At 30.0% G+C, this 24,869-nt stretch overlaps 5 protein-coding genes across 5 annotated transcripts; 2 read left to right on the forward strand and 3 right to left on the reverse strand.

Moving 5' to 3' along the window:
• Positions 1-175: 175 nt before the first annotated feature.
• On the reverse strand, positions 176-4,161 carry LOC111027033 (zinc finger CCHC domain-containing protein 7-like). The gene is made up of 4 exons (XM_022305234.1): positions 3,117-4,161; positions 2,821-3,032; positions 2,232-2,369; positions 176-1,204 (listed from the first exon to the last, which is right to left on the reverse strand). The coding sequence occupies exons 1-4, from the start codon at positions 3,826-3,828 to the stop codon at positions 842-844; spliced, it is 1,425 nt and encodes a 474-aa protein (XP_022160926.1). The 5' UTR covers positions 3,829-4,161; the 3' UTR covers positions 176-841.
• Positions 4,162-4,347: 186 nt separating this feature from the next.
• LOC111027036 (bolA-like protein 1) lies at positions 4,348-5,180 on the forward strand. Its single transcript, XM_022305238.1, has 2 exons — positions 4,348-4,703; positions 4,777-5,180. The coding sequence occupies exons 1-2, from the start codon at positions 4,521-4,523 to the stop codon at positions 4,918-4,920; spliced, it is 327 nt and encodes a 108-aa protein (XP_022160930.1). The 5' UTR covers positions 4,348-4,520; the 3' UTR covers positions 4,921-5,180.
• A 117-nt stretch (positions 5,181-5,297) lies between these two features.
• Positions 5,298-8,140, forward strand: LOC111027034 (alcohol dehydrogenase class-3). The gene is made up of 8 exons (XM_022305236.1): positions 5,298-5,486; positions 5,558-5,801; positions 5,864-6,084; positions 6,949-7,165; positions 7,249-7,379; positions 7,445-7,580; positions 7,674-7,812; positions 7,890-8,140. The coding sequence occupies exons 1-8, from the start codon at positions 5,466-5,468 to the stop codon at positions 7,912-7,914; spliced, it is 1,134 nt and encodes a 377-aa protein (XP_022160928.1). The 5' UTR covers positions 5,298-5,465; the 3' UTR covers positions 7,915-8,140.
• Positions 8,141-8,850: 710 nt separating this feature from the next.
• Positions 8,851-10,094, reverse strand: LOC111027035 (phosphatidylinositol-glycan biosynthesis class F protein). Its single transcript, XM_022305237.1, has one exon. The coding sequence runs from the start codon at positions 9,720-9,722 to the stop codon at positions 8,946-8,948; it is 777 nt and encodes a 258-aa protein (XP_022160929.1). The 5' UTR covers positions 9,723-10,094; the 3' UTR covers positions 8,851-8,945.
• A 3,335-nt stretch (positions 10,095-13,429) lies between these two features.
• LOC111027058 lies at positions 13,430-15,400 on the reverse strand. Its single transcript, XM_022305272.1, has 2 exons — positions 14,976-15,400; positions 13,430-14,147 (listed from the first exon to the last, which is right to left on the reverse strand). Exons 1-2 carry the CDS (start codon positions 15,398-15,400, stop codon positions 13,430-13,432), a joined length of 1,143 nt encoding a protein of 380 aa, XP_022160964.1.
• Positions 15,401-24,869: the final 9,469 nt, after the last annotated feature.

The raw sequence follows: 24,869 nt of genomic DNA on the forward strand, positions 1-24,869 counted from the left end.
ATAATATATTATAATATAATAGACAAAAAAATTAGAAATCAATGGAATACATAATAAAATAATTTCATTACATTTATATATTTATAATTGAATCCATTATACATAATAAACCACAACTTACTTAAAAAATTTTTCTTGGATAGTCAAAAAAATGAATTATTTGAATTTGTCTATGATTTGTTTAAAAAAAAAACTTTTCAAATACAGTTATATGTTATGTTATGTTACAAGATTGGCATGAAAATTAAAGTAGATAAACAAGATTTACAAATTAATATACCATTGTAGGACCAATAATATTTTAGCAATTGAATATTATCAATATCAGATTCCATCCATTGTCTTATTCAAACTGAGTGCTAAATATTTATGAAGACCTTAAGAGTAACTAAATAAATAGATATTTTTATCAGAAGTCCAAACTATTTTGAAATGAGCAATGATGGAAATGTAATATAGGTAATACATTGATAAATTAAAATCATAAAGTAATATTTAAATTTACTAAAGTACATTAAAAACCTTTGCCACCAAAAATTGTAACCAAAGAATTATATCATATTATACAATACTACAATTTGGGACATCAGAGACTTGAATAACGGACATTACAATTAGTATTTAATACTGTGGCGTCATCCAAATCTACTAAAGACGACACTATAAAATATGTAATTAATCTATCTATGCTAGATAATATTAGACTTAAAATAATATTATACTAAAACAACAGATACTTAAGAGTATCACAAAATAAAAAATCAATATGCGTCATATGTAAGCACATCAAAAATCTAATCTATTATTTTTAAGTAAATAGTCATTTCTCAAATTTTTGTATTTAATTGTTAACACTTAATTTTTTTTTCTTGAAAAAATTTCTTTTTGTTAGAGTGCGTTGCAATGTAACATCTTGTATATTAACATCAATATTTATGGATTCATTATCAGAAATTGTGAGATTACTTTTATTTTTGTTTTTCAAATGTTTTTTTGCCTTAGCTTGCAACCGTTTTGCTTTTTTAGATTTGCCAGAATCAACAGATTTCGGGCTATTTTTACTTATCTCTTTGACATTGGGAGTTAATGTCAATGAAGATTCAGACTTTCTTGTAGTAGATTGCCTTGACTCAATATTTGAAGTATTTGATCTAGAAGTAGATTGAGCAAATTTGTTACTTTCAGGTTCTGGTGCAGTAGAAATCTGAAACATAACCAAATAAAAGTTTGATAACTAGGTACAATGAGTTTAGTCTTTAAAACAAAAATTAACATTGTAAAAACAATTTATATTTTATGTTTGTAGATTAAAGTATGATATAGTATAACATACAATGGTTGGAACCATGTCCTGATAACCTGAGGCATATAATACAGTGAAACTTCTATATAACGAAGTTGAATAAGCAGCAAAACAAATTTATAATATGGAGAAATTCGTTAAATAGAATTACGTATTTTTTTCAACTTTTTTAAAAAAATGTTATTGTATGTATGTGTTTACTTCTATGTTGTATATGTTATGTAAGAAACAACATCAAATATAATATTACAGTTTAATTCAGTTTTTTAATTTTATAATTCAAAAGAAATAATTAGTGAGTTTTGTTTCCTTATTGTTTTTATAAATTGTACTTTTTTCATAAAAAGTTTCTATATCATAAAGTTTTAAAATACTGCAATAAAATTAAACAGTTTGCCTACCTTTGGTGTCTTATCTTTATCGGATTCATTGTTCATGTACAATTTAAGAACTATGTTGAAAATTTGATAGTGACAACATTTACAAAAACCAGTTTTTATCGAATAATTATTTTGGTATATAGAAACATCAGATTCGTTATTTGGAGATAAATGTAAGTGTATTTAACAATGAAGGTCATGGTTCTTAAAAAAGATTCGTTAAATAGAAAGTTTCGTTCAATGGAAGTTTTAGTGTATTAGCAACAATTTTCTGATTGAGATCCATGATGTGAGCATGTGATAAGAGAAATGTAAGCATATTTATCCATATGAATTGATATATATATAAATATAAACCAACAGCTAAATATGCAAAGGTCTGCATAACGCATATGAACATGAGACATCTCAATCAGAGACTCGTCACTTAAATGTGCTTCAAATTATTTACACGACCGAAATGGGCATGGCTCTATCCATAGTATGATCTGAAGGGTATAACACTCCAAAATGTAATTATTTTTATTGTATAAACTGTAAATACTTACAGTACTATGAAATTGACGCCAAGTTTCTGTGCAATAACTTGATTCATGACCGACATCATTACAAATATTACATTTGACTCTGATCATTGATAAACAGATACTACAATTATTGGTAAAATTTTTTTGCCAAGTTCCGCACTAAAAAATATATAATAATTTAATTAATAGATAAATTAAAATTATATAGGTACTTAAGCACACTAATTATGACTAGATTCAAATACTAGATAATATAAATAAAATTGAGATGCTAAAAAGCATAATTTACCATGTCTGTTCTAGTCATGTAGGTTAAGGACATAAGATTATGAGCACTGAATGGTAAAAATGGAAAATAAAAATGACAATGTTCAATGTCCATAGGTAATATAAGATAACATGTTATAATTTATAACAGTAAAACTACTTGTAGGTATTAACAAATAATAAAATGTGGAAAGACCTTTTTACAGATTTAATACATTTTTGCATGATAATTATTAAATAGATATCAATAAAATCAATTAATCTTTCAATACAATTTTGCTAAGTACCTACCTATAGTAAATGTTATAGTAAAAATTATTTATTAGAATCAAATAAAACTTACCGACAAACATATTTTTTTATTACAACTATGAAAATGATGTCCTTCCACTCCACACATAATACAAATCGGAGGTTTATATTGATCCTTGCAATTATACCCAGTATGACCGAATTGTCTACAAATATTACATCTCATTCTAGGTGTATTTGAATTAGATTTATACACATCCAAGGGATCCAAAGACCAATCAATTGGATTTGAACCATATTTTTCTATATTTGTAAAGTATAAAAAATATTGGTTATTAATTAAAATATTAGTTTATAATAAGTTTAAATAAAAACATTAGAATTTACCTTTAATTTTGTTTAGTTCTTCTCTACAGTCATAATTTCGTTTTGACTTTTGAATTTTAGTATAAAATTTTACCATATCTGGAGTCCATGTCTTTGGGCACCTATACCACAAACTACATTCAGTTCGTTTTCCAATACGATATTGTTTCAAAATTTCACTTGCTGTCATTGGCATTGCTCGTTCATTATTCAAGGATACATTTAGGGAAACTTTATGAACATTACTAGTTTTGGTATTCATTTTATTTAACCCACTTTTCTCTTTATATTCTTTTAACGCATCAGTATTCTTAATAATATTAATGTACTCCTCAATACTTTCATTATTTACATTTTTTTTCTTTTTTTTCTTCTTCTTTTTTTTCAAGCTTGTTTCAGAAAATTCGTTATCAACAATTATACTAGTGATACCTTTGGAAGTTTCAATATCGTCATCATCTAAAACAAGTGTTGGTATAACACTATTTGTACACACCTCGGATAGATTAACGGTGGGGTTGATAACTATATCGGCTGGATCTTTGAGAAACACAACTATTTCACCATTGTTATTGAATTCTACACCATACTTTGGATCGATGAATGGTGACTCCGAAGTCCCTGAAAAATCGTTATGGTGGATAATGCCATAGATTCGAGATTCGAGTTCTGATCGCGTTTCTGATACTTCACTAGAACAATCACTGTCGTCATCAAACAAATCTGAGTCCATTTTCCATTGTTTTTAAACTCAAAAAAAGTGAAGGTGATTTTACACTACAATAAAGCTATAACGGTAAAAAATAACAAGTCGCTCTGTGTGGCTGAACGAAATCTGCGTCCATTTTACGGTTGAAAACGAATCATAAATTGTGCATAATTATTATCGATTGAATATAGATACAATTCTATGTGAATGGTAAATCAAAACAATACATATTTCAATATTAATTATAACAAACGTAACTATACCCGCAACTAGAATACCAGACTACACAGTTGTACACATTACAATTCATGTAATGTTATGGTTCGAGCATTTGAAGTTTCATTGTTTCTGATAAAGAGTTTTCATAATAATAATAATAATAATAGTGTAACCACTTTATTGCGCTCTAATTATTCGAGGTTATGTTATTCAACCATTCAGGATGACCACATAAATAGTTTAAGATAGTGTTTAATGGTGATAACACTGTTGACTTGTTCCAGTGTCTAACCTGTAAATATTTACACTTTATCATCGTTTATCACGATTCACGTCTTCACTCTTCGCCGAGTTACGAAACGAATTTTTAAATTTTAGTATTTTAAGGAACTTTACCCATGATTTCGGAATAATATTGGACGGCTTAATAAACGAAATTTAAAGAAAGACATTCTTCTAAATATAATTTCCTAATCACTAGGCCCGAGTTTGGCAACATGATGTCGACGGCGTCCAAGTGCGTGGAAAGTTGTATACGAACGAAATTGCAAAACCGATTCAATCCAAAAGTGTTGCAACTCATCAACGAGTCGCACATGCATAATGTACCTAAAGACTCGGAGACGCATTTCAAAGTCGTTATTGTATCCGACGAATTCGAAGGCATGCCCTTGATTAAGGTATAGGTCTGGGAGTTGTGTGACAATGTATAGCGACAGAACTTGATCAAATAACCAAAATGTGCTGTTACAGAGACACCGTCTTGTAAACGCGATACTAACGGATGAGCTCAAGTCCGGCGTACACGCTTTGTCTATTGTGGCCAAAGCTCCGACCCAATGGAAAGACGAACCGATCGAAAGTAGTCCCAATTGCCGAGGTGGTTTTGGAAAGTGAACGTAATGAGCAGCAAAGTTCCGAGAGAAGGGTCTAACCTATTACCAACTGTCATATAGATCAATGTTATATTTTATAATCGTATTTTTCGTAAAGTACATATTATTACACCTATAGACACTTGTCAGTTCGTTTAAAAATACATAAAACATTGTAAAGCAAATGTCAATAATATATTTATGTTTAAAATAATTATTCATTGAAAACCATTAAATAGATATAAGTTTTTACAAGGATAATATAACAATAGTTTTTGTTCAGTATTTGTTAAGAGGTAATTTAACATACTTGAAAAATTATTCTTTTGGTACCATGCACTGATATACATTTATAACAAGCACTGGCCTGTTGATTGTTAATTTTGATAAGAGTTAAATAATTGATGGCTGATGTAAGCTTATAGTATTCTGCTTTATATAACTCAAAAACTTGTGGCCTTGTCTCTATATGTCAGTATAACAATTTTTTCTTAGTTATATAAATTGACACAACCCTTCAATTAGTGCCCAATTACTCAGTGCTACTCCAGACATAATTCATACACTATGGCAGATACTATTGGAAAGGTGCAAAATCAATTGAGTACAATTTCATAGTAATATAAACAATATTAATAAGTTATGATTTAATTTTTAAGGTAATTAAATGTAAGGCAGCTGTTGCTTGGGAGGCAAAGAAACCATTAACTCTTGAAGATATTGAAGTAGCCCCTCCAAAGGAAAATGAGGTTAGAGTAAAAATTCTTGCCACAGCCATATGTCATACCGACGCTTATACCATGGATGGTCATGATCCAGAAGGAAACTTCCCTTGTATTTTGGGTCACGAAGGAGCAGGAATTGTTGAAAGTGTTGGTCCAAATGTCATAGAATTCCAACCAGGTTGATATTATATACTTTAAAACACTTTCATGGGTGTAAATATGCTAAAAATAATGTTTCAGGGGATCATGTTATTCCTTTGTACATTCCACAGTGCGGAGATTGTAAATTTTGCTTGTCTCCAAAAACAAATGTATGTAGTAAAATTAGAGTTACTCAGGGTCAAGGTAAAATGCCCGACAATACTTCTCGGTTTACTTGCAAAGGACAATCCCTGTACCACTTCATGGGATGCTCAACTTTTAGCGAATACACTGTGGTAGCAGATATTTCATTATGCAAGGTAACATTATTATTATATCATTATAGTGACATAATGTAATAATTATACTGTAGTTGATATTATCTAAATCAGTGTTTCTTAACCTTTTTGATATCACGGAACACAAAACAAATATATTGTTTTTATGCGGAACCTCTATGAAAATTATCTTTAAACAAGTATAGATGATGTAGATAAAGCACTTTTGAAGAACCCCTAAGTAAGATCCGCGGAACATTGGTTAAAAACCATTGATCTAAATGAATAAGATGCCATACCGTCTGTGTTACAAATGCATAACATAACAAATTGTATGGTCTGAATAATCCATTTAACTCTGTTAAATTGAATTATTAAGTGAATTGATCTATAAGTTATTACCAAATTTAGAAGTAAAAGTATTATATAGTCGAACACTTCGGTTTTTTCAATTCTATCATATTATATTTCAGTTATGAGCATTTTAAAATGTACGAACAATTCACAATTTTAAAATGCTCATAACTAGCATTAAAATAAAATATTAAAAAAACCTATGTCATCAACTAGACAATATTTGTATTTCTTACTTCTAAATTTGGTAATAGGTCCTCTTAAGTATTAGTGCCATTGAATGTATATTGTACAATATACATTACATGGTATTATTATGAAATAACAATATTTATAAATTAATTTTTTTATTTTAATAGTTGATTATTTTAAAACAAATGATAAATAAAAGTAGAAATTATGAAATTAAAAAGACTAAATAAGTAACTACTTAGTAAAATTATATTATTAGCTTGAAAAAGACTTTCAATTTTATGAAATTATCATTTTTTTTTTTTTTTCTTATGAAAATAATGTTAATTAATCGTCAATAACTATTATTATTTTATCCAGGTAGATTCTACTGCATCTTTTGACAAAATTTGTCTTTTGGGATGTGGTGTTTCAACTGGATTTGGAGCAGCTTTAAACACCGCACAAGTCGAACCAGAATCAACGTGTGCCATTTTTGGATTAGGGGCAATAGGATTGGCAGTAATTATGGGTTGTAAAGCCGCCGGGGCAAAGAAAATCATTGGCGTGGATTTAAATGAAAGCAAATTTGAATTAGGTTTACGTCATATCTTTTCATTAGATAAAAGCGAAAAGCCCCAAAATATCATTATTAATATTATAATTTTTTTAATTTTTTAGCTAAATTATTTGGTGCTACTGATTTTGTAAATCCATTAAAGTACGAAAAACCTATTCAAGAAGTTCTGATTGAGATGACTGATGGTGGTCTCGACTATACATTTGAATGTATCGGAAATGTTAAAACAATGGCAAGTAAAATACAAATATATATTGTATTTTTCATAAAACAATGTGATTTTATTTGTTTTTGCAGAGAGCTGCATTAGAAGCTTGTCATAAAGGTTGGGGTGTATCAGTAATTATTGGAGTGGCTGCCGCTGGTCAAGAAATTTCCACTAGACCTTTTCAGCTTGTCACTGGACGTACATGGAAAGGAACTGCATTTGGGGGTATCTTAATTGTTTTTACTCTTCCAGATATACAATAGGCTATCTGTTTTTTATAAAATCAATGCTAATATTATTAAACAATTTTGTTTCAAGGATGGAAAAGTAAAGAGAGTATTCCTGAATTAGTTTTAAAATACTTGGATAAAAATCTCATGTTGGATGAGTTTGTAAGCCATAAGCTCCCATTTGAATCTATCAATGAAGGATTTGAATTACTGCACTCAGGAAAAAGGTAGTTATTATTTAAGAATCAATACTTAATAATATTAATTGAGTTTTCTATAAAATTAATTAAATTTTTTTTTCCAGTATTCGTACAGTTCTTGAGTTTTAGTACGAAATTCAACTACCTACAAAATAAAGTAATAGTAAATAATATAAAATGTGTATTCAAATAAACCATATTATTATAATTACAAAACAAATAATTCATTATCTTTACAAATGATTCACAAATCATTTTATATTTTTTTTAAGTAAAAACCAAGGAACAAAAAATATACTTATTATAATGCTACAAGTTAAGACTACACATTTAACATTACACTACTATCATACCTATTGAACTTGTTAATTATTTATGAAAACATATAATAGTTTATATAAAGTACATTAGCTGCGAGGATATTAAATATGCCGTTTCAAAAGTATTCTTAATAACTTATTGGTTTGCGTTGATTGGTGTTCAAAAGTTACCATAAATACTTACTGGGTACTTATATTTTACAATAAAAATTTTCTTTAGTTGTTTTGCAGTTATACATAAAAAAAAAAGTTACCACAGTAAGTTTAAAATTGTACAAAATTATTATTACAAATCTGTATGATTTGAAATGAGTATTGACAACAATTCAAAGTAAAATAAAAAATGATTTATGGTATGACATATAAAATAATGAAGATGAAACCAGTTCTCATATTTTTTATAAATAACACGGTCATTGCATAAAATGCCAATTGATGTCATTGAGCATCATTCATATAATATGCTAAATTCTGCCAATTGGAGTCTTGTACCTTGCTAATCAATGCACTATAACTTAGTCAACATTACAATTAAACTATTTAGTTTTGGTCAGTGTCTTCTATAATTATTATTTCCTATGTACTAGCAAGTCGTACATCAAAATATAATTATTTTTAAGAAATATTTTCAGCACGGACAAGTATATACGAATGTGTTAAGTAGAATAGTTTTACATTTCTAAAATTAAAACTTTTGTAACTATTTTGTTTTTAATATCAACTATTTGTACAACTTTAAGCAACATTGTAGGATATCTATTTATTTTTATTATGTAAAAGTACAAATGTTGGTCATACATATCTAATTTGAATAAAAAAAATATTAAACTTCAACTACAATCAAAATTTATTTTTTTTAACAGAATATTTTTTCAATGTTTTAAACTGCCAACATATTATTTCATAAACATTAGCTAATAAATGTCCAGCTATTAATCCAACTGAACATGGAATTGGCCATCGTTGCCACTCAGTTTCCCAATCGAATGGTATTACTGCTGCACCAATGAACCCTCCTAAAATTGTTGCTCGAAAATTGTTCTTTTCAAATACTTCAACAGTACTATCGAATTCCGTTTCAAAACAATCAGTTAATAGTAATGGCAATATATTTGATCCTAACTGAATGGCAGTGGGCGTAATTATGAGTGCTGTTGCTAGTACAGAAAATACAAAAGTTTGTTCTTGTTTAGTAGTCAATGGTGCGCCAAAGAGAATTGAAAATAAATATGATACACCCACTGCTAGCACAGTGGAAACTATAAACTGAAGTATCCATAATATAGGATTGACTTTTGGCTTTATTTGATTTGTTATTCTACTGACTAGATAAGAATGGCAGGCAAATTTAGCGAATTCAATTGTGTAACATGTAACAATAATGATCATTGAGTTGCGATCGATTAATAAATTGTAGTTTCTATCCAATAAGAGCCACACAAACAGGCCCAAATAGCAAAATGAGCTGAAGCAGTGCGGTATGAGTTCTGGATCCTTGTTTGCTTCTGTTTGAACGAAAGCACTTGGAGCTTTGTATTCCGATGGATTCGAAGTATTGATCAACACACTGGACGATTCCAATTTTTTAATAACGTTTCGAACGTTTTTCTTGGCCATTGTTCGATAAGTAGACTGATTAAAATTGATTTAGTAGGTATTAGGTACTCACAGTATATCAAGTCATAGCAATGCATACGAACATATTCGGTCATGTTCAAAGGCGCATTGACATTTTACAGAAGTCGACATAATATTATTGGTTCGTTGTCTTCTGGCGATATTTTAATTTTTAATCAGCATAATATTAGCAATTCGGATCGCGATAAGTTTATATTAATGACTTGATACCTAGATAGGTACCTTACACGTACAGTCTCGATTCCGCCTCGTGACCGTCGCCCCAGCCCCAAGGTAAATAATAATAACAAATAACAATATTGACAAAAATATGAAATTACACACAAAATCGTGAAAATAGTGTCGTTATCAATTAATGTCGGCTTTTTTTTCGACCCTAGTCTGTTATCACTAAAAGTGAGGTTGCCGGAACTGTACGTACAAAGTACTATTCTTAGTCCGCGGTATACCTAAAAATTAAAATAATAACTAGGGTACGAATTTGTATGTAGTCCTAATTATTAATGTTAATAAAATAGTAATGAAATGTAGTGTTGTATAATTTATATTTACCTACATATTTAATATACTCATTTTCTAATTTTTTTTTCAAGAATAAAAACATTTTTTTTACATATCTTTTATTTTTAATTACATATTTATCAAATACATATTATAGATGTACATTTTTTTTTAAATTTTGAATACATTCAAATTAACAACAATGTGCAGCTGCTGCTGTAACCAAACATCGGGCGTCCGGGCGATGAAAAAAATGAACAAGAAAGAGACTTCGCACACGGTGACGTTAGTAAATCAACGAATACCCGGGATAAAATTTACTATCATACAATTCTGTTGAATCCTTCATGCCATTGCCTGAAAGTAATGTTAATTTTTGTTTTATAAAGTTAAAAGTTAAATGTCACAATGAAAGAACCTATTGTATCATATTTGAGCTTACATTAAATAGAGCATTGAAAGCAATTAAAAACTTATATTAAACATTTCAGTTCCTATTATAATGTTACAATATAAAAATATTACCCTGCGCAATAAACAACACTCCACGTATCCTGGCTTCTACCTCTATTACAGCCGGAGGGTTCGACAGAATTCTATGATGATAATTTATTGTGGGTATTCTTTGATTTATTAACGCCACGGGGTGTGAAGGTACATGCTTTCATTTTTCAGTATAGCACTATGAACTGTTTTTGATTTTTGTTTTAGTGATGCAAAATGCGCACTTCTTGTAAGTAATGTATCATTGTAAACTTTTTTTTTATTACGTGCAAACACTTTTATTCTTCGAATGAAATACATTTTTATCATGTTATTTTTATCGTATGGCTTGAGCAAAAATATGAAATTTATTTAGGAATACGAATAAAAAAATAAAAAAAAAATATTAATATCACTGAGTAGTGAGTGCATCAACCTATACACTTGTCTGACCATGATGAATTGGGTACCATATAAGCTTTTTAAGACGAAGATTAAACTTGACAATTACTAATTTTACTATCATAATATTATTTAGGTTATATTTTTTTTTTATTTAAGGCATTTGAACTCGACGATTTGCTGTATCAATCTATCGACACACAAATTCAAAAATAAAATTGACTAGAATTAGAAAACATAGTAATTTACCCTGAAACCTTGATTATTTTCTATTGAGAAATTTTATCAGCCTTATACAATTTCTTGTATTCTGTATTCTAATTTCTTCCATTCAAAATCCTACTATATGTCTATATATATAGATAGTATGTTGTTTATAATATTATTAATATTTTCCGACAAATTGATGAAAACAGTTTTATTTTTGAGCTATAATAATTGTATTTTATAGAAGGTTAAACATTTAAATTAATGATTAAAATTATGTAAATATATATTTTTTTCTATATAATTAATACAAAATAATAATTTATCAATATAAATTTGCCACCCCCTAAGGCCTAAATTACCACTATCTGGTTACTTGCCAATCGATACGAGAGCTATTTGAAGCTAAAGGAACACTTTTACTATCCCAAAAAATATTTCATAGAAAAATCACACATATCGCCAATCGGTAGGAAATACATCACCGCTTCATTTTGAACATAAAATGTGTACTATACAAATAAAATTAATGAATTATTCTTAAATGAAGACCATACCGGTCCAAACATATGGAATCTTCTTTTAAATAAAAAGGTTTCGTTTCTTCATTTTGAATCCCGTTAAACAAATAAAACAAACAATTTAATCCATCTAGTTTATTACCTATACGGTCTATGAAGATACGTCTAAGCAGTAAACCATATATCCTATAGGCTATAGGTTATATTGTATTTAGTTTATTACCATTTTTACGATAACACAAGATGGTAAAAATATCTACCTTTTTATGGTAAACATTTTTTCATCTTATTCCGAATTAAATGTCACTTATTTTGCCATCCATTTAAATTTTGAACAGTTGGCGTAAGAAACAAAAAAATTATTTTTAATAGATATAAATGCAATTATAATTTATTAAATGTATGCAAAATACAAGGTACTTGTCATCATTCATCATGCCTGTAATTCAATACAAATGTATTGAATTATTTTTTAAATGATTTGAATAAGAAGAGTCAGCATTAAGCAATAATTTTTTTGAATGTTTACGTAATATATAAAAATGATTACAGTGCTTAATAATTATTATTTATTAACTAATTAAAATTTGAACAGTGAACACCTATAATGATCAATAATTAAATATTTCCCGTTTGGGATTGACAAATGGAATTAAACAAATATTCAAAAGCATTTTATAACCATATAATCCTAAATGTGTGTTTTCCGTCATTACATAATGATTCTAAAGTAGGGAATGCTAAGTACGTGTGGTAGTAGTGGTGACAGTGATGCTGCCTCGGTGGTGGTAAAACGTGTACACGGATAAAAAAATGTAATCCTTTTTGGAGGAAATCCAAAGAAACAAGGATAAAAATAGGAAAAAAACAGGAAAGATAAAGAGAAAACGAGTGAGAAAGTGTCCGATTTTGTTTATTTTTATCTGCTTTGAACGTATTGGAAGTATAGAAACTCACTACGTGCGTGTGTACCTTGGTTAGAAGTGGGATTCAAAAGAATATCCTGTAGAAGGTGATGTGGGGTAAATAAATAGTGCCGAGGCGTAAAACAAGAAGGAAGGACAAACGGGGTAGAAACAGCGCTTTTATCGAACAGTTCGTTTTCTCTCTTCTAGCGTGGGCTGCGTTACACTTATAACCGAAATTATGGCAGCCTTTATAACAGCTAATACAAAGTATTCGCATAAGCTTTATACCCTCGGCAAAATACATACCGCGTATGCTGTACCGTAATAGTCCTAAATCCTAATACCGCATGGGAAATAATCCCAACTCCGGGTAATAATTGGTATCAGTACTATATGTGAGTATTTTTGGTATGAGAGGTCATTTAATTATTCGGTAATTTAATTAATAATTATTACTAATCACAAATAATTTGATCGTTATAATATACCTACGTACGTATTAATTAAATGTACCGTAATAAATCGTAAAAATAAAATATCGATAGCATAGGTATATTACAGTAATGATTAATAATATGTTTTTACACTGTTCCGGCACAACCAGTGTGTCTGCGACTGGACGACCGAGGAGGGGCCTGGCCACAATTTTTATGCGGCCATCGTGCTAGCGTATGTACAGGGCCAACAACCAGCAGACGTACGCGCTCGCTAGCACGATGGCCGCATAAAAATTGTGGCCAGGCCCCTCCTCGGTCGTCCAGTCGCAGTCCAACTGGTGGTGGCCGCGATCGTGGCTCCGACCGCCGTCCTGACCCCCAACAAGACCACCGCCCAGACCGCTGACGTCCGCCTCTTCTAAACGCCTGGCCACGAGCGTGACGCCCCACAGGGCCGGATACCAGCGGTCTGTGGCCCGAGTCGTTACGAGCGGCAGAACAGCCTGGTCCAGCCACTGGCGCAGGTTGGCCCTGCGGGGACGCATGTCGGCCGCAGTGGCCGTCGCTAGGTGTCCGAACAGCGCTTGATGGCAACCGGCATCCCGGACTCCGTACAGGACCGCCCGTCCCTGGCGCCACGGCACTACCAGCGAATGTGGCCGTGTGTCGTTGTCGAAGAATGGTACGCGGTCAGCGTACACGTCTTCGACGTCCGCGGCGCCGGCCGCCGTTTTCGTCGGAGGCGACGGCCGCAGCAAACCGTACGGGCTCACGTCCACGCCACCGCAACGTCCCGCCGACCCGTCATCGCCGTCACTGAGTCTAATCGTCGGCCGTGGCGTCCGTTCGGCTGTCCGCCGCATTGCCGACGACACGTCCACGCCGGACCGCTGATCGCTCGCTATCGGTTTCGCCCAACCTCGGCCGTCCGTTTTCAAAACGTACCTGTGGACAGTGGCGTGAACGATAGTAATCATAATAATAAGGATAATAATCATTTACAAATAAATGTTCCGGACGAGTCGTATGATCGCATTGAGAAGCAATTTAGTTATGTATTGTTATGACTTTATGAGATATATTATATATCTGTGTACCGCATGATTCAGCATGGAAAGGAATCTCAGCTGGCAATTATTTATTTAGCCATGGAATTAATAATTTCGTATCGTTTCGTCAACTAATAATAATATGAAGTGATGGACTGTCAGTGGCCGCCATGACACCTGCGTACCCGAAGTAAAGTTACGATAATCATACCTACCTAATTATTTAACCATGGGCCTTATGAGAGTCCGCAGTTGTACATATAATAAATAATTGTTAATTTTTTGTAGTGTTTTCAACCGCGTGTTTCTATTCAACAAATTTTTTTGTTTTGTTTCACTCTAATTTGATTGAAACGACTTAAATAAGTAATAAGATGAAACTGTTTAACATATTCGTGGGTACATGATGGTCCCAAAGAATCGGAATAACGGATGCGTGTTAGTGTGTTACACGGTTGTAAACGTGTGAGTTGAGTGGGCACGGGGTAATATATAGTCGTCGTAAGTCGTTACAAGATCGGATGTAAATGGTACGGAACACGTCACGGGGGAAAAAAATAGAAAGGTTCGTTATATACCTATGAACGCCGCCATGTCTGCGGTACTTACGACGTGGTCACTCCGCTGCAAGGAACTCGAGAGTAAATATTCAAATTAAAATTAAAATTTTTATAAACACTATTGTCTTAAAACGACAGCTGCCAACGAAAAAAAAAACACTCACTTGATGTTTTTTTCAAGGTCGTGTAACCGTTTGACCGTCGAGTATGTGGCCCGACCAGCGTAGTACTGCTCTCTGACATTTGGCAAAAGTTTGGTGTGTAGGTACCCCCCCAGGGCGTCCACGATGGCGATCATAGCCCTTTTTCTGGCCACCGACGACACGATTTTCTTCGCTTGGCCTTTGATTAGGCTGAAGTACTCCAGGAACCTTTCGCCGTCGCCGTCGCCGTTGCTGAAATTCGCACCGGGAATCAGGGACCCGACCAACTTCCGGCATTGGAGTTCTACACGATCGGCGTCCGTCCACGTCTTCCGGTCGACGTCGGTGAGCTTGTACAGGACGGTGCCGTGAACGTCCTGACTTCCGGTACCAGCGTCGATCAGTTGAAACAATATGACTAACAGAAACACGCACTCTTTGGCCATCGGATATATAATAATAGTATATCGGATATATAATCGGATATATAATATAATAGTATATCCGAATAGCTACGTAATGTTGATTATTCTAAATTACCGTTGCTTTGGCTACTATTAGTGTTGATATAAACGTATATAACTTGAGATAAGTATCTATTTTATATGATCAGTAGATAATAACTAATGATTATTTACTTAGTCTTTACCTATATTGTGATATTTTTTTTTTCATTTTTGTCGCGGTAAAACCTCAATTCCTCCCACTGTGTGTGGTTACTTTTAATATTGGAGCGAATTCGCCAATTCTCAAACCTTAAGTTACGAAGAACACCTGTGTCCCTACGACGTTCGTTATACTACGATATTTTGATTACCATACAATTTACGAACATGCATAAATTATTACGATTGTAAAACAAGCTTTCAAATTGTGAAAAAATTTAAATATCCTTAAAAGTTCTACGCATAATAGGTTAATGTTCTTAGCTTAAAGCTGTTTGTAGGTAAATTTGGGGTAATTTATGTTAACAACACGGGTTTAGTTCTGCTAAACATAAACTTTCTATGTTTAAAGTGGGTTAGAGAAAGAAAACAAATGGTGCCCTGACATCCCCCCCCCCTGATTCACGGAGTAGACCCGAGTCCACGGTTTTGGCTGGATATTATATTCATAATCAGATCTATTCACGTGTAGACCGTCGGCGAAGTCGAGACTTATTAAAGGTGCGCTGGGAGGTCTTTAGGGGGGAGGGTTCAGGGCCAAGGCCCCAGGCCTCGTGTTTTTTGATCACATCCCGCGTTCACACACGACGGGGATACAATACTTCGCTGGTGCAAATGGGTGGCGTTTAAAACTTCCGTGTTATTAAATCACGGCGAGCCCGCGGTCGTAGCTAAATATATCTATTATATGCTAGCAAGCGGACAATAAACATTATTTGCAAGCAGTCTTATTTCGTTCACTCGACCAACATTCGCGCACCTGTAGCTGTATCGCCAAATATTTCCAGAAAATATTTAAATGTTCAATTGGTACTTACTGCAGAAAGCCTGTAACTTGCGGTTAAAACGCTTGACGAAAACATGAACCATGGTGAGACTGTATGTAAACAATAATTGATCGACTGATCAGAAAGTTGAAGCAAATATTAAATTAGAATTGATTCTAATACAATAAACTAAAAAGAAAATAGTAATACAACAGTACGATATATTATAGCGAATATATATAACGTCTGTACATTAAACTAGTGAAAATACGACTTATTATAAATTATTCGAAGAACTAACAATGAAATTCGTAAGCAATCCGTTGCCTGCAAGTAACAAAATATAATTATTAATTAATATGTTAGTATATATATACTGGCTGAAATGGCCAGCAAATATTTTTGAGACCCAAATTAATTTTTTTTCAAGTACACCATTTATTTTTAAGTAGCGTGCTTGAAATTATAACAAATGTATGATGTTTACTGTTTAGTAATATTTATATTAATATATTATTATAATAAAATATAAATTTATTAAAAGAAAATGTTGACTTCAAACATGGCCTCATATTCATCACATAATAATATTGCTGTATTAATCTAATATCATTTTTAATTATATACATTTTCATTCTATATCAATTATATGCCCAGAGCAGCACATTTCAATATGCATAGAATGCTATTGGAGTGTTATAGACAAATTACAATGTATAATATTTCCAAAATGTTTTTTACAAAAATCTAGGAGTCAATAATTTTTTAAATAACACAGAGAAAACGAGTATGTTTATCAGTTACTGTCGAGTGTCGTTTCTGAATAAGGAGGGGTAAGGATTACCCGGAAAGTAGATATATAAGCTCCGTGAATGAAGGTGTGTTGTATTATAATATGTGTACCCTGCTGTATATTAAATAATAGGTATAATATGGCTTTAAAACTATATTGAAATAAAAATGGCATCAAAGATATGCTTGGTATAAATGGGCTATATATAAAAATATATTTTTGATTCAATCCAAATAAATGATAATTATTATTATTACGAGCTATATGAACATATTATGAGCTGTTGTATTAAGCGTTTAATAGATACAGGTAGAAGGTAATATATGTTATATTACATATTATTTAGATAATACTAAAACACTTTTTTAACTGACATGGATCATCTAGAATTTATTTATGATAATTGATAATAATTGAAAAATAAAAAGAATCATGTAAGTAAACAACTTTAATTTTATGTACAATACATTTTTATTTTAATCCTATACTTATAATTAAATAAATTGTATTCTTAAAATCAAAATTAAAATTAAATAGATACCTACATAATTTTGGTAGTGCAGTAGCCAGTATGTATGCCACCGACTAAAAGTAAAAATGTACTGTGTTCATTGTATTCAATATTTGTCCAATCAAATTATTTATTATTTGCAGTTATTATGAACGAGCCAAATCTAACAATTTGTTTTTCCCAGGCACAGCAAAAAAGAATGTGAATGTTTCATTTATACAATTAAGAGCACGTACCTGTGGGCTGTGAAAGATCCAACCATAGTAATCAGTATTTGGTGAAAATGTTCAGAAATAAGGTGTAGAAACAGGCTACATGAACAATAATATTCCTTTAAAATGTATGTATGATGATGAATCTGGAAGGTAATTAAAATAAATATGAATGTAACAGCATTAAGTATTTAGGCATCATTGTAGGTACCTAACAATTTTATCTTATTCGTAATTTTGTGCTGTTACAGACATACTCTTGCAGCTGCATTGTTTCCATGGCCAACTGCTGACGACGTCATTTTTGCTTTTAGAAGGAATTCGCAACCAAGTCTTCCACAGGCACTGGAAGAATTGGCCAACAAATTTGAAAATGGCGAAATACACAGGTTTCAGTGCTGTAATTTAGATATACTTCTTTGCTGTGTCACTGATAGTGATGGTAATTATGTCTATATTAAATAAAACAATTTTAATTAATATAATATTCATCACAATCATCAGTAGTAGACTTTAATACATTTTAAATTTTAGATAAATGAATTATAAAATATTATTTTTATTACTCACTGTAATATGCGGAATGAGCTACTTAAAATGAGTCATGAAAACAATCTAACCAAAATTAATTAAATTGCTTCAGTGTCGGAAGGACATACAGACTTTTTACTCTATCAACCTATAAATCAAATATGAAATTAAGTTCTTTAATTAAAATAATATTAATTACTAATTTATGACTAGGAATACAAAACTTAGTGTTAGCCTGCTGCCAACTTATTCAAGTAGTTTTGGAGAAGAATATAATTGAGGTCCATGCAGATGCAATCTTTAAAGTTGTACTGGTGAATATCAGCTACTTAGCATCCATTGTCTGATTGGATATTTTCGAAGTTATCTTCTTTATTTTAATAATAGACAATAGTATTTACTTTAAAAAATGTTAGAGTATTAAACCAATACATTTATTTTTTGTAGTTTATTCCAACAGCATATGCTTCGATGGAATCCAAGTCCAAAAGGCCTATTAATGCGTTATTAATTTTTTGGAGAATATTGTTTTCACAACTTGTACCAAAAACAAAACCGATTATGAGATTGTATTAAAAGGGTTACCTTATTGTAGCTTACAGGAGAAAGATAAATCAATTTAATGTTTTATTTAATATGTTATCTTGTTAAATATTAAAAAAAAAAAAATTGTCTCTGGATACTGAAAACTCAAGTGTTGTGGGAAGTTGGTTTCATCATAACCAGGTAAGTAATTTATTATTATCTTATATTATAATATATTTGTATTTAGTTTGCTTACTAATAATATCAAACCTTTTTTTCACTTAACCTTTGAGTATCTATTTGGTATTGAGCAGTACCCACTGAACTATAAATGTGAAATGAACAACACTAATGTGTTTCATATTTAATTAAATTGGAAAATATGAAACTTAATAATGAAATTGATTCATTAAAGATTAAATTTGGTGTATTAGAACAATACAACCTTCGTCATAGTATCGAAATAATAGGCATACCAAAAACTCTAAATGAAAATTGCTCCGCATAATTCAAACTATTGCCAACAAAGGAAAGTAACTCAGGAATTCGAATAGCAGAGATTAATACTTTGGAATAAAAAATGATCTTCTCCATAAAATAAAAAAAAATAAAGTAGAATGCAAATATGGTTGCTAATATCTGGTCTTCAGATGTTAAAATAGTTTGTAATGAGATACTCACCAAATTCAAAAGATTGTTATTTGCGAAAACTAGGACCATATGCAAAGAAAAACAATACAATTATGTTTGGACCAATAATGCTGAAGTATTAGTCAGGAAAAAAGATGGCTCAAAAATAATAAAAATTAAATCTGAATGAGATGTTAATAAATTGTGAGTATTTAATATTAAGGTAATTCTTTTTGTTTTTTAAATTTTATTATGAATGTAGATATAATAAATGCAATTGATTCGATAAATAATATTAACTCCATAGTTTTAGAAAATAATATTGCTCAAAATGTTATAAATGAAAACTCAATTTCATTATTAGCTTTAAATATTAGAAGTATTAGATTACATTTTGATGAATTGCCATATTTCTGGATTCAAATAATTGTGATTACGATGTAAATATTTTGAGTGAAACATGGCTTGCTTATGATTTTAAATTTATGTTAAATGGTTATCCGACTCTTAACTCAATAGGTAAATTTAATAAAAGTTATGGTGACACTATATTGATTAAAGAGCAAATTAAATTATTAAATGTTAAGGACACCATAATCAATAACAGTAACTTTTTAGAATTACAATTCAAAAAAAATAATAGCATTTATACTATTCTTGGTATTTATAGATCTCCTAATGATAACGTAGATCTTTTTATAAGTGATTTAGAAGTATATCTTATTAATAATACTAATAATAATTTAAATAAATGTTTAATACATGGTGATATTAATATAGACATTGGTAATAATTCTGTTATAGCTACAGAATATCAAAATATTTGATTTTTTAATGGATTTTTTCATGTATTAATAATTTCACTCGGAGTATCAAGAATTCAAACTTGTGCGTTGGTCAAATTCTTACAAAAAATATAGAAAGTAGTAACATCAGATCATATATATTTAAGTGTAACATTACCGATCATTATGCCACAGCGCTCTTCCTAAAAAAAATATTTCTAATATTAAGGATAGTATTGATCTACCTAAGACTAAAAATAAAATTGATTTCATACATTTGAATATGCTTATAAAAACAGAAAACTGGAATATTTATATTCATGGTACAAACATTGATGAATCATTTGATAAGTTTAATGACGAAATTATTGAATATATTAATATATCTTCTAGTAAATATATTTTAAACAGTTTCAAAAATAAAAATAAAAATACTAAAGATTGGAATTACTTAACTGCTTAATTGTCTCTATTAGAAAAAGAAATCAATTAGCTTATATCTTTGAAAAAAAGACCTTTCCATAACAATTTTAAAATAAAATATAATAAGTATAGAAATGTATTACTCAATTAATAAAAAAAGCTAAATTACTACATTATCAGAATAAAATAACTAATGCCGGTAAAGACAATAAAAGAATTCTAATTGTATTAAGTATTTAGGCCTCACCTTGGATAATTAACTGAATTGGAATTATCATAATAATATTCTTACAAATACTATTCGAAATTCTTTTATGTATTTTATGATTTAAAATATATATTCAACAATATTGATTTGAAACGAACAGTTTATTTAGCTTAAGTTTAATCTATTTTATGCTATGGTATTGTCTTTTGGGGACAAGCGTATGAGTTTCATATTCATTCTTTAAACACATATTACTTTAAATAATGTGATCAAATTTATATTCAATTTACCAAGGCTTAAAAGTTAAAAATAATGCATTTGTATACAATGTTTTTAATCTACTTAATATTAAATGTTTATATTATAAGAACTTATTACTGCGTTTTCATAATTCTGAAAATAATACTGTCTATGTTGATCAATGATCATATTTATAATACTCGTTATAAAACTAATATTAATCTAAATGTACCTTTATACCATAAACAGTTTGGCATTAAAACTGCTATTACGATTGCAATTGGATTATGGCGATTATGCAGAATACTTAAAATAAATATAAATAATTTTAAAAATATAAATGATTTGAAATATAACTTAAAAAATGTTGATCTTACACAAATTGATGTATGATTATTGATTAATAATAACATATGATGTAATTTTGTTAATTTATTTTAGAAATATTATTAAATTGTCGATAGTTGAATTCAAATAAAACTCTGCATCACAAGCTTTGCTTAAAGGGGAGTTGCACATTTTAGTATTTTATCTGTTAGGTATACCATTTGAATTTTATTGTTTTGACTTGCGTAATATGCTATAATTATTATTATTATTACTCTTATTATTTGGACGAATTCATGTTGATTCCGTTTTCATTATTCTTAAGTATAAAAAATAATACATAGATCTATTATTGCAAAGATATTTATTTCATTGATATTATTAAAAAAAAGATTTTGCTAATAGAATCTCAAAATTGCAGCCTCCAGTAAGGGGACACCTTTCAATGTATAAACTATATGATATGTCTCATCCACGTAGTAAAATGATTCATTTCATGAACTAGATATCCATGTAGGTTGTAAAATTCCTTTATGTAATTATTCTAAAACAAAAATATTTATCATGATTTTCATCATTCTATAAATTTTGAGAGTGAAATAAGTAATAACTAGGTAGTAGGTAGGTATAAAGTTTATTTTTTTGAGTTCTTACAAAATTTATTCAAATACCTTAATTTTACCTTCAATTACCTTGATTTTTATTATTACGTTTTCTAAAAATCTAACACCTATATTAAGCTCTTTAATATTGGTCCTATCTTAAGGAAACCTTCAAGGATCGACGCAGGTTCGTCCCTAGAATAAATTTACAAAAAATAAAATATTTTAACTCAATCTTTTAGTTGGTAAATAATGTGTTCTAAATGTGAATTTTTCAACAACAAAAATAGCGGGAAATTTTGTTTCGTCGATTTATCAACCTAAAAAACCTATATAGATGCGACTTTTCTGAACACAGAAATTTGATCTTGAGGTGGCACTGCGCTGAATCCCGAAGATTTCAAGTCGATACGACGATTATTGAAAAAGTTGGTATTTCAAATATTACGAGGTAGTACCTATTTCCAACTAAATCTCAAAAACTCATAAGATGAATATCATAATAACAACATTTAATTTGATGTAAGGTAGTATTGAATCCAATAACATAATAACTGAAGTACTATACTACTAATAACTTTATATCTTATGGTACTGAGGCAAGTATTAGAAATTCATGAGTTAGGATAACGAGATTACAATGCCAAGCTTTAGAAGAGCTATGTTTTAGAATTAAAACATTTAAAATACAGACGTTTAGAAATATTTATTTTATTAATTTACAAAAAAAATGTGTATTAATTATATGAAAATTCATAATATTACATTTTACATAATTTCATTTACAAATAAAAAAAATATATCTCAGTTTATTAATCATAATATTATATTGAATGAACACTGTAATCCTCGTCGTAGATTATAATATGTTATCATATACGACGTTTTAGTTGTGAACAACCGCGTTTACTAGACTTCATTTTCTAAGACAGTTTCTTCGATGAATCTGGATATGAAATAAAAAATTGTATTATTCAGTTACAAAAGTTTCAAATTACCCTAAATGATTTAGTAATACTTAAATACCTTCTACGTTTCAACTATTGAAAGCAATTTACACCTCTGATTTAATTCGTAGAAGACGAATACGCATGCGATTGACAAGAGTTAAATTGTATAGACGCTAATATTAGTAGCAATAGCATATTAGAAGTAACTAACTTATTTTAATTCCAACTTTTTTATACCTGGGCAATATAAAATAATTATAAACTTTAAATAGATATCAAAAAATAACATTTTTTTCCAAAAAATAAGAAATACAGATGAATTTTTAAAGGTTTATTAATATTTTAGGAAACAATTGAATAATTTATTTTGGGAGGGCTATTACAAGTTTTGGAGGGATTAAATCCCCTACCCCTAGTTATGTTTATGATAATTTCGAAAGCTAAATGCTGATATACGCAAAAAGAGTAAAGACATCCTTGGTTCATGGATGTTTCTCATCCGTTAAGATGCAGTTATGAAGATTATTACAAAATTACGTTAAAAATAAAACTAAATTATAAGCCCATAAATATATTTATATACATCACAGGAAAGATATTTTTTCTATGTTTTTAGAATAACCTAGCCCCACCAAAATGTTGAGCATAGGTATTTGCGCCTAGGTATATATATCATCATTTGTCACATTTATTAAGAGGACGTGATACCCGCATGTGTTGTCTCCGTCTTACAAGTGCGTAACATAGCAAATTTTACGCTCAGCAGAACACGTGTAGCTCCGTTAGTTTAAAAATTAGTGCGTATTGACCTCTTATAAAATCTAAAGGTAAGATTATTATATAGTCAACCTCATAGGTTTTTTTATTATATTTTAATTTTAACGCAAGTTATGAGTATTTTAAGATGTATAAAAAATTTACAATTTTAAAATACTCATAACTCGCGTTAAAATTAAAATATAATAAAAAACCTATGAGGTTGACTAGATAATAATCTTACCTTTAGATTTTATAAGAGGACAATACGCACTAAATTTTAAACTAACGGAGCTACACGTGTTCTGCTGAGCGTAAAATTTGCTATGTTACGCACTTGTAAGACAGAGACAACACATGCGGGTATCGCGTCCTCTTAATACCTATATGTATCTAGTGTTGGGTAGTAACGTAACACAAATTACAAATTACTTTTTCAGCAACGTAGCAGTAATTGCATTACATTTTACTTAAAGTAACGCTATTGTAATGCAATTAATTTTTAAAAGTAATTTCTATGAAGTAACCCACTAAAACATTATTTTCCACGTTATTTATTAAAATACAGTGAAACCTCTATTAATGGACACCTCTCAATAGTGGACCCTTCCCAATAGTGGACACTTCTAAATTCCCCGGCAAAAATGTATGCGCATAATAGGAGTTATAACCTCTTAGTAGTGGACACTCTTAATAGTGGACGTGGACACAATAAACTGGTACCAAATTAAAAATTACCTCTCATAAATGGACACAATAAATGTACATATCGAAAACGTTTAATAAAAACACTATATTTATCTGTTATATATTCGTTTATATTTAAAACCAAGGAAACAGAAAATCTAAGTGTTCGTGTTTTAGCAGAACGATTTTGCATAAGCAAGTCACAGGTAAATTTAAATATTTAATTATGTACATACATATTTTGTTTTAATTTATCTAAAAATAATTTAATGAAAAATATAGGTGAATAACATTTTACAAGAT

This window comes from Myzus persicae, unplaced genomic scaffold (genome assembly GCF_001856785.1).
Source record: "Myzus persicae strain clone G006 unplaced genomic scaffold, MPER_G0061.0, whole genome shotgun sequence".
In the NCBI taxonomy this organism is placed as follows: Eukaryota; Metazoa; Arthropoda; class Insecta; order Hemiptera; family Aphididae; genus Myzus; species Myzus persicae.

Bases quoted from the DNA above. Each gene is read 5' to 3' on its own strand.
- LOC111027034 (XM_022305236.1), top strand. From the start codon at position 5,466: ATGGCAGATACTATTGGAAAG. The intron at 7,581-7,673 runs GTATCTTAATTG...TTTTGTTTCAAG, and splicing joins GAAAGGAACTGCATTTGGGG to GATGGAAAAGTAAAGAGAGT. The intron at 7,813-7,889 runs GTAGTTATTATT...TTTTTTTTCCAG, and splicing joins TTACTGCACTCAGGAAAAAG to TATTCGTACAGTTCTTGAGT.
- LOC111027058 (XM_022305272.1), bottom strand. From the start codon at position 15,400: ATGGCCAAAGAGTGCGTGTTTCTGTTAGTCATATTGTTTCAACTGATC. The intron at 14,148-14,975 runs GTGAGTGTTTTT...CACTGTCCACAG, and splicing joins GACCTTGAAAAAAACATCAA to GTACGTTTTGAAAACGGACG.
- LOC111027033 (XM_022305234.1), bottom strand. From the start codon at position 3,828: ATGGACTCAGATTTGTTTGATGACGACAGTGATTGTTCTAGTGAAGTA. The intron at 3,033-3,116 runs GTAAATTCTAAT...TTACAAATATAG, and splicing joins AGAACTAAACAAAATTAAAG to AAAAATATGGTTCAAATCCA. The intron at 2,370-2,820 runs GTAAGTTTTATT...TATATTTTTTAG, and splicing joins ATAAAAAAATATGTTTGTCG to TGCGGAACTTGGCAAAAAAA.
- LOC111027036 (XM_022305238.1), top strand. From the start codon at position 4,521: ATGATGTCGACGGCGTCCAAGTGCGTGGAAAGTTGTATACGAACGAAA. The intron at 4,704-4,776 runs GTATAGGTCTGG...GTGCTGTTACAG, and splicing joins AAGGCATGCCCTTGATTAAG to AGACACCGTCTTGTAAACGC.
- LOC111027035 (XM_022305237.1), bottom strand. From the start codon at position 9,722: ATGGCCAAGAAAAACGTTCGAAACGTTATTAAAAAATTGGAATCGTCC.